The sequence below is a fragment of the Octopus bimaculoides genome, chromosome 3 (assembly GCF_001194135.2).
Source record: "Octopus bimaculoides isolate UCB-OBI-ISO-001 chromosome 3, ASM119413v2, whole genome shotgun sequence".
Classification (NCBI taxonomy): Eukaryota; Metazoa; Mollusca; class Cephalopoda; order Octopoda; family Octopodidae; genus Octopus; species Octopus bimaculoides.
Genome location: NC_068983.1, coordinates 135,687,686 through 135,698,268, shown reverse-complemented (window position 1 = coordinate 135,698,268; position 10,583 = coordinate 135,687,686). Strand labels below are relative to the sequence as shown.

Genomic DNA, 10,583 nt, shown 5'->3' with positions numbered 1-10,583 from the left:
AGCACCCACTACACTCTCGGAGTGGTTGGCGTTAGGAAGGGCATCCAGCTGTAGAAACTCTGCCAAATCAGATTGGAGCCTGGTGTAGCCATCTGGTTCACCAGTCCTCAGTCAAATCGTCCAGCCCATGCTAGCATGGAAAGCGGATGTTAAACGATGATGATGATATATTTACATACATATATATATATATATATATATATATATAATACACACATACATATATCATCATCATTGTTTAACATCCGCCTTCCATGCTGGCATATGCGTGTGTGTATAAACATTAGTTGTGCAAGTGTGCATATATGTCTGTGTATGTGCAGGTGTGTGCATAACAAAACTATGCAAACAATGCAAAAACATTTACAATAAAGTCAATAACATGCTCTCTTTGACTAAAAACAGCCAGCACAAGATACAGGCAACTTATGTTTCAAATAATGATTTACATTGATATGTTAACCTATCATATTTGAATTCATTACAGGCTTCTTAATAGAATTCTTTTTAGAATATTTCATAGGAATATTTACAAAGAACTTTACTATAGATTTTCACCTCACCAACAGATGTTGTTCTACAGAAATTATTATAAATTTTTATTCTTGTTTCAACAATGTTAAATGTCCATATGTGAAATCAGTAATCCTTGTCAGGTTTAACAGCGTAAACCAAACAGATCTAATCCATAGTTAGACTGGAAAAAGCTTCATTAACCATAAAATCAGTTGCCTGAGGATCAGGTAGGAGAAACTCCTGGTGGTGACTCACTGAGATTCAACTTTGATTAAATATTATCCAATCTATCTAACATTAAGAGTATTTTCTTTTGCTTAAATGTATTTCAAACCAGTATGATACCACCAACTGTTACACACACACACATATACATACACGTGCGCATAGGTACATGCATACACACATACACGCAAGCATGCATGCATGCACGCAAGCATGCATGCATGCACGCATATATGCACGCTACACACGTATAAGACTCATGCAGACTCAGCTTTGATTAAATAATGTTATTCCATTCTAAATAACAATATTGACTTTTTTCCTTAATCACAAATCATACCGGTGTGAAATTATGATCATTTATATGTGCATATACATACATATAAATGTATGCATGTAACTATCTATATCAGTGTAGTTATGTATTTGTGTTTGTCTGCAACTGAGTGCGTGAAAAGATTTTTTCGCACTCAAGAGAATTATCACGTATTTGAAAACGTTCTATTTTATGCACTCGTTCTATAATTACTCGTAAAACGTTATGAAACGGAGTAACTTCCCCTGTGTTGTCCCCTCGTGTGTAGTGAGTACCGAAGTGATTTGTATGGGCGTGACCTCCTCCTACTTCAGTGTGTCTTTAGAGTGGGAACAATACAGAAAGAAACCAGGACGTCGGTAGGCGCTTAGACAGCCGTGGTGGGACTTAGAAATTACGAGTACATTCCACACTGTGGTGCTTAGTTGTTCATTCTTTGAGTGTAATTAGCGTGTGTATGTGTGTTCTTTTTTCTCTCCCCCAACTGGGCCAAGTCAATCAGCATTAGCTCTAGAATAGCTTGGCTGACTAAGGTTTACATGGAGTCAAGGTAGCAGCAGGATCGTGACGGTGGCAGCAGTGGACGTTACAAGAGATTGGCGCTTGATTCCAGTAAATAATGTGTTCCTTCTAACATTGGGTAGACTTAAGGAACAGAAAGAAAAAAATTGAAATCAAAACTGGAGCGGGAAAAGTAAAAAGCTATACTAGAACATTCGTAAGTAAATAGTATTTTTTAGTTTCTCCTTTAAGATTACTAAATCACCTCTCCGCTTTCTTCATCTCTTTGCTTTATAGACATACTTTTTATTTACAGATAATATTTATATCACTGAATTGTTTGCAGATGGGTGTTATAGTTTTAGCTTTACACAAACACTTTTAAAAGAAGTTCAATCTGTTTACACCTGAAATAATATTCTAATTTACCTTTTCTTACTACTCAAGTGTTAGTGTACGGAAGAAAGGTGGAAAATACACTTTGCTATAACGACACATTTTTCTGTTATTTTCTTTCAAAGCAAAATTACTGTATTGGTTTCTACTTCCTACCGTTGTTTGCTAGTTATTGCTTCGACAGACAATCATATTGCTTGACACCACAACATGGACTACTTAAAACTGAACCATCTTCACATTACAATTTAAATTTCACACCCCGACTCACGCTTCACCTCCCTACCAAACTTAAAACTCGCTGCTTTCTTTCCACGAGTTGGCGGGTTTTATCCAAAGGTTTGTTTGCGTGTATCTGATATATTTATTTTTCCTTAAAACAAATCAGGAATAGAAAATTTAATATTATAAAATTAAGGAGAACGACGAGTAAAGATTTAGATTTACCCTTGCACTGATTTTGTGTCGCGATAGCCAATTAAAAAATTCTTTTTGTTTGCATTCATATTCATATAGTATATTACTGATTTTTTTTTCTTTCTTTCTATTTTCGAAGGAGTACACGATTGAAGAAGTCACTAAAAAAAAAAAAGGATTATATATTTATAGTAAATATATTTTATTTGCATATTGAGAGAGAATTATCTCCCTGAAAGTGTTAAGAACGTTGGAAGCTACGACTGCCTGATGACTGAATATAAGTTGGTTGTGGTTGGAGGTAAGTGGAATTCAAAACTTGTCTAATAAAATCATATTTCCGTGTGTACACATGTATCTGAACAGGGCGTTGGTCTCGAGTTGTTTATAGTTCATGACTGACCTGTCTAGCTGCCATATGAGCACGCGAACTAAATTTTATATAGTCGATCAAGATGCATTCACTGACTCATTGTAATAAGTCTTCATGTGTAATTTACCCGAGGTTGACACATACATGCACCTGCTAGAAAGTGATAGAATCTCCTTCTCCTTAAAAAGCTGGGATTATTTCCTACTTGAGACAGTTAGGCGATTATGTAAATTTTATTAACTGATGTCATTACCTTGTTTAGTTCAGATATTTCGCATGATACACTTTTTCAAAACTTACATTTGATACTTTTAAATGATGCCTGTATTCTTTGATTTCTGTAACCACAAGTTCTTAAAAGCATGTCCCAACAGTCAATATGGCAAAGAAAATTTTTTTAATATTTCGATATTATGTAAACCTGTTGGCAGTTTAGTGGGAAATAATGTTGTGTAATTATTATGGTGTCATTTCTCCTGGTTTAATGACTAGGATGTGCAGGGTAGTTAGTAATGAAACTACTACCCCGCCACTACAATCATCAATCTGCTGCTGTGTTTTCGTCGATTTTTATTAAATTACAAAGCAGCATCTTATGCTGACTTTATCACTACTGTCTGTACCCCAACATCCCGTTCTCGTTTCATGCTTTTGTTTATTGTTTTCTTCAAGTAATGTAGCCGCACCCCGGTTTCTTAATCGAGTAGTGTATGTGCTTTTAAATTAAATGGTTACGTTCACAGCTGGTTGCTGTGACTGAATTCGGACCGGTTGTGTATGTTAAATTTGAACTATATTTGACCTCGGATCTCCGACTTAACTAACTTTTCTCTTAAACGATGTTTATTCTCACCAATGAAGTTAATGAAACTAGGTTTTCATGCACGCCAGGCCTTTTATGCTTCATTGATTTGCCTCTGGTATGCAAATAACTTACATGATTGTACGTTCTCTCACTTTGCTTGCTTCAACTGTAGTTGAAGGGATAAATTATATTTAGGAAGGACAAATTATTATATACGATTAACCGTCGTATTTTCGAAGCTTAGCAGTTACAACCAAAGAAAAAAAGCCTTGTTTTCATCTGCCTTCTCCCAGTTACCCCCTCCCTCAATAAATTCTTTCTGCTGATACTATATGTAAATTGGTGAGTGGGAGGGATGGCTCTATCATTTATGTTGCCTATAGTTATTAGTTGGAGTTTAACTTAAACTGCTTTATTTATCTGCCTCTTTCTTCCTAGTCTCCTTGCTCGAAATAAACAATCAAATATTGGCAAAGATTGAGGGCATAGTCAATATATCTATTCCCATCCCTGCTTTATTGCGCGCGTGCGCGTATTCGTTCAAAGCTGATGATTCACTCTGTCGCTAATCAGAGTTTCTCGTTATGACGAGCTTTCAAGTAACGAAGTACTCGTACTCCCTTTTGTACATTTAAATGTGTGTGATATATAGTTTTTCGACTATTCAGAAATCTTATTTAAATTACTGAAGTCTTTCTCTCATAACTGTTAGAGGAAATGCTTAGGATAGATTAAATATTTAAAATAAAGGGTAGAATACTGATATTTTGTAAAGGTGCAAGGTATTCATATTTATAGGATATGAGAATTGGGATGTGAGAACAAATTATTCATTGCCCAAAGGCGTTCGAGTAAAGGTGAATAGCCAGGTTGCCGGGTAGAAAACGTGGAATTGAATAGATGAGTTGTTCTCGTAAATTGTGTGTGTGTGTATGTATATATATATATTGTGTGTGTTTGTATATATATATATATATATATATTGTGTGTGTTTGTATATATATATATATATATATATATATATATATATATATGTGTGTGTGTTTGTATATATATATATATATATATGTGTGTGTGTGTGTGCGTGTGTTTGTATATATGTGTGTGTTTGTGTATATATATATATGTGTGTGTGTGTAAATATATATATATACACACACACACATGGTATGTAATGGTGAGGCAGAAATGGAGAGCTGAATTGAATACCGTATAGTATTTAATTTTGTTCAGATGCTTGCGACTAACAATCATCTTTCCATCATCGATAAAATAGATACTAGTCCTAGCATTGGGTCGATCCAGTCCCTTTAAGATCTGGCTTTATATCTCTGTGTTAAGCTTATGTGAGAAATATTTTGTATGGTTGTTCTTCTGTAACTACCTGTTTACTAATTACCTCTACTTCATAATCAGCTGGTGGGGCAATGTCATGGGGATTTATGATTTTTAAATTCAGTTTGTTTTTGCTGGCAGTGTGAAGTGATAAGAAACATTTCATTTTGCTCATACTTTTTAAATTGAATATTTGCTCTATAATATGACCGTCGACGAGCAGTTGAGTGTACAGGTGTTTTTCCCATCTTAAATTACTAAAACGGCAGGTGCGCATATATCTGCCGTTGCTTTGGTCTCTGTTGTCTATGTAGTTCGTGTGTGTATGTGCGCGCGCGCGCGTACACACTGTAGTACATTCGCACTGCACACATATTTTCGCTCTGATTTATACACGCATAAACATGTTCTCGCACTCATACAATAAATATGTATATTGTACACACTCATTTTGTTAGCTGTTAGGGGTCATGTATCAAACGAGTAGTGTTGGTGATAGTAGCAGTGGGAATTCGGTTTTCACTAGCTGCTTAGTTTTGTTAGTTACACAACACTTTCTATAGAAACACACTTTAATGACAATCTTTACTAGTATTTCATTTTATTCTATAAATTGATCAGCATTTCATTTTTTTAGTGTATATCTAGTTTTCTGATAGGGAACTCATTAAAAACCTTTTTATTCCGCTTAATTTTATCTAACTTCTATACACGCCCTTGACAACAACTTTTAAAATGCTTTACTGTTAATACTTCTCTCTCCTCTATAGTCGCCTTGAACAAAATCGCATACTATATGTATATTTATACGAAAGATATATATATATATGAGAGAGAGAGAAGCAGATACTCCACCCGTGGTAGGATCACACTGGTGTGGAATGTAATTAAGCGAAAGAAAATACTCAACATTATTTGTTAGTGTAGGATGTTTATTTAAAGCTGAGTCATTACTCGGAGTTTCTCGTTCGCGGCGTGAGATAAATGCCTTAGGTCAAAACGAGTATAGATTTCTCCCAGGTTACAATTATGAATAATTCGCTGTCATCCCCAAATAACTTTTGGGCACTATAATATATTAGCAGCAATACGGGGAAACGATTTATAAGGATTAAATCTATCCTTATTAATATATTTGTTTTATTGCTTTTTCTCATTTATTTTCTGTTGATCTGAGTAGGTCTGTCTTCAAAAATTTAAATAGAAGAGACAGGATTTTGTTTAATAATGACATTTATCTAATGTTTAGAGTGCTATAGAATGTCAGCTCTCGGCATGCTAAGCCCAGCCGTGAACCGGTTTCGATTTCCGGTTATGGCCATTTCGTCTTATTTGTATCATGACTATCCTAAATGCTACACATATTGTGTCCGTTTTCCCCTCTTAAAAAATACCAAAGCTTTGTGTCGTATAAAAATTCTATATTCCGGGTACTGTTTAATCCCCACCCTATAAGCTGTATAATTGTGTAGCCTCTACTCCTTAAAAAAATTGTTCTGTTCATATACCATTTAAATACAAACTACATACACACTATTTCACGGTAATGTTTAATGTGACTACATACTGTTTGCGTGTATGTTGAGTTCATGAACTTCAACTTTCCTACTTATTATTTTGACTTTTTTTAATAGCCATCCTCTCTAATTCGACCGGGTATTGAAGACGGTCGCCAATACTTATCAACTACCAGTGATTTTTCGACGTTTATCACATTATGACAATGTTCTTTCAATCTGGATATAAATATTATATTAGATCTTAACAGCACGATTATTATGTGCATATATTCATATGAACAGATGCTGTTAATATTCGCACGCGTTCAATGTTTGGATTTGTGCCAATATTTAGTAAAAATTTTAGTATATTTTTATCTACAGCTATAATATATCATTGTGTTATCGTTATTTTTAGATATTTCATCACATTATATGTGCAATATTACTCAAAATAATAGTCCTTATGGTTGAGTTTTCATGAACAGTAGCAAGGAAATTGTCATGGATTCTCCCCCTCCCTCTGTACACATTTTACTTTGCTTGAGGAGAGGGAAATGGTTGTCGTTATAAAATACTGCTTGTTGGTTGGCTTTGTATATATTTTTAACGGATTTCGTGAACTGAGTTCAAGCAGTATTGTATATTTCAAACCTTAGTTTCTTTACACCTCCCAGCTATTTGTTCTCCTCCTTTTATCATCTTTTATCACACATGCTTACACCCCCGCCCTGTTACACCCTAATAATACTGTTCTGAACTTTTTTTTCACTATTGGGATGTCCTAGTTTTGATTTCCTCTTTTTCTTTATTCCAGTATGATATCCTTTAAAATATTTCTTTCGTTCTTCCTGTACATGTTGCATCATCTGAAATCCTTCCTTTTGTTTTCTTTACATGTCTCAAGTCGACCAATATTTGCACGTGTTGTGGAATATGTTCACAACTATTATATCATCTAAATAACCTTTCTCAATTACATTGTTAACCCAACGACCGCCTGCTTCTTGGCACTTGACGTTTGAATTAGTATCTCTTTCATCCATGTTCTTTGTTTTTAAACATTATATATGTGTACGCATGTTAGACGTCTTCCTGTCAGCTTGCTAATTTTTTTCATTATTTTCTTTGAGATATTAGAATATGAATGTTAATCCGAATAACACACTGGAATTTCCTTGTGGCATACCAACATTGCCTGTTAAGTATATATAATTAGATACTATTTCAGATAAAAGTGGGCTTGAACTCGTGAAACCATTCATTAATTTATAGAATCCATCAAGGTTTTTTTTTTAAGACCTACAAACAAACAAAACTTTAAAATGAAGACTAAAGTATTTTACATCCTATATCAGCTTATATAAAACAATAATGTTTGGTCTGACAAAAAAAGAAAAATGTCTTCACTTCTCTCCATTAATGTGTGAAATTTTTGGAAGTTGTCAGTACATTCTTCTTCACTGCTATATTTTTCTCTAAAAAACCATTCTTTATTACATGCATTTAAGAAATATTTTACATTTATGTTCCAAGACGATTTTTCAAATCACATGCTTTTGAAATTTTCTACCTTATCTTTCACATATCTTTTGAATAGTTTTTGTATAAACTCCAAGAATTCTATTGAGATTTCCTTTAAGACAGTTAAATTTTTCTTCAAGATTCAACTTTGCAGTTACTACAACTGTGTGAGCATCCAGGATTTGCTGTATACTAACAGGAAATAGTATTTGTCTTCTTTCAGTCTTCTTTCTTTTGGAATCAGTTTCACTTCACCTTTTTTTCCTTATTAATATACATTTGGGGAAAAAATATGAAGATTCTGTTCTAAAAGTCTTTGACTTCAGTCAGCTACATAGGAAAAACAGTGCAGAACTGCTCTAGTGAATTCTCTAAGTGACCTAATGGACAATGTCATACAATAGATAAATTATATCGGTAAATGGCTATTTTAGAAGAGACTTATAATTAGAAAGTGATGTTTGACCATGCTTAAGAACTGAAACCCTAAATAATCTCTTAATTGCATACTTAGAAATTGGCTGCAGCTAAGCCATTTTCATGTTTGCTTCCACATTGCTTTAAAGCATCAGCATATCTTAGAATATTTCCTTTGCTGTTATTTCACTAACTGTATATGAATGGTCAGAAATCTTAAATGTAATAGTTATATTTAAACTATTCCATTACTTTCAGCTTTGATTATCTATTCTGTTCTAATTTATAATTAACCCTCAAACTCTTTCAAACCACATTTCAATTAATGTCTGTATCAAGTTACAGTGAATGACAAAAGAAAAATCTATTTATAATTTTGATTTTTAATTCTCTCTGTTTTGAGCTTGTTAAAAAGTTAATTTTAACAAACTTCTCTTTAGTCATGTTACTGATATTTTCATGTATACTGATCCAGTTGAGTCTTTTTAGGGTTCTTTAACTGAAGGATCTGTATGTTTGCTATTGTGTAGTGTTTAGGACTATTTTTCCTTCATTGTCTTTATAAGGAACAGGTGTGGCTGTGTAGTAAGAAGTTTACTTTCCAACCACATGGTTTCAGGTTTTACTATAGCCTTGCGTCAACCAAAGCCTTGTGAGTGGGTTTGAGAGACAGAAACTGAAAGAATCTCATCAGCTGCATCAAGAGGTGCCGATCTCTAATTGTAGAGAGAACATGTGGAAGGGGTAGACCCAGGGAGATGTGAGATGGAGTGGTGAAAAAGGATCTACAGACATTAGGACTCAGGAGATGACAGGGGACTGAGACACTTGACAGTTTGCTGTGCTTGAAAAGACACATCAAGCTAAATAAAAGCATGGTTGCTCTTGCACACAGGCTTGTCCCCTGCAACTCTCTTGCTGAGCATCCCTTATCTTGCAGGCTCATAGGTGTTGGTGCTGTGCAAAAGCACCCAGTACATTCTGTAAAGTGGAGTTAGGAAGGGCATCCAGCCCTAGAAACCATGCCCAAACAGACATGGAACCTGAATAGCCCTTCAGCTGGTCAGCTCCTGTCAGACCATCCAACCCATGCCAGCATGGAAAACGGACGTTAAATGATGGTGAAGATGATTGTGTATGTGTGTGTGTTCTAAGTTGATCTAAGTACAATTAGGAAATAGTCAATTGCTTAAGGTTACCTTTGAAAGTTGTTAGGGATGGTTTGACCAATTAATTGGACAAGGTTAACATAAAAACACATTTCAAATTCTTTGGTGCAGACATGCTTTGTGCTTTCAACAAGGTAAATTACTGAGCCACATGTTACATGCACATGTAAGAAATCATTACCTTCATTAGCACTAAAACTAGTTGTGATAATGGTTCAAATTCTACAAACTTTAATCTGTATAGAATCAACAGCAATACACTGGAATTAATTCAGTAGATTACAAAATTGGTCTTATGACTATTCCAAACAGGACATAGTAGTTGTATTGGTGGTGGTGATTGCTGTGGTAGATGTAATGGTGTGATGATGGCGATATCTTTAGAATCTTGTTGCTAGAGATTGTCTCTGATATTTGAACCATCTGACATTCCTGTTAGTAATGTGTGGAAAAAGTGATACCAGAGTCACTGCTGGCCAAATTGTATCCATAAATAAATAAAACTAAGCAATCCTGATCAGCATTTCTCGAAACAGATTCCATGAAACTTTTGGGTTCTGTGAGATGAGATTTCTTTTAATACAAATTTATTTTATAAAAAATCGTATCACCATTTTAAAAATAAGTTATGCTTTTTTTTTTTTTTTTTTAATGAATAAATTATCTCCAACCCATGCCAGCATGGAAAGTGGACGTTAAACAATGATGATGATTTATTGGATGCCTTTTTAAAATTAGGTGGGTGGTGGTTGCCTTAAAATAGATATGGAATTAAGCTAAACATTAGAACTTAAGGATCAAAACAAGCATATTTTTAAGTTTTATTAGTTGAATAAAACTGAAGAAGGGAAATATTCTTTATGTTGCATGTCTCTTTTCTCTGTTTTTTTCGTTGTTCGCAAAAAAGTTTGTTTTCTGTTTTCGTTTCTCATTGTGTTCAACGTTTTTTGTGATGTCATATACCCATATATGCATGTATGTATACATATAGATGAAGGTATGTACATATATGTATGGATATATGCATATATTTATATATTATGTTATTATATATATATATATATAGAAATATATATATATATATATATAT

The 10,583-nt window shown here is 34.1% G+C and overlaps 1 protein-coding gene across 3 annotated transcripts in view; it reads left to right on the top strand.

Annotated features, from left to right (window-relative positions):
- The first annotated feature begins 1,206 nt into the window (after nucleotides 1–1,206).
- LOC106872004 (GTPase HRas) overlaps nucleotides 1,207–10,583 on the top strand; it is a 154,207-nt gene continuing 144,830 nt past the window's right edge. The window contains exons 1-2 of one of the 3 annotated variants that reach the window (XM_014918808.2): nucleotides 1,207–1,775; nucleotides 2,511–2,672. In XM_014918808.2, coding sequence (XP_014774294.1) covers nucleotides 2,642–2,672 — 31 coding nt within the window. In that variant the 5' untranslated portion in view covers nucleotides 1,207–1,775; nucleotides 2,511–2,641. Of the gene's footprint in view, nucleotides 1,776–2,274; nucleotides 2,294–2,510; nucleotides 2,673–10,583 lie in introns of those variants that run through there. The other 2 variants (XM_014918807.2, XM_052966560.1) reach the window with 2 other exon arrangements.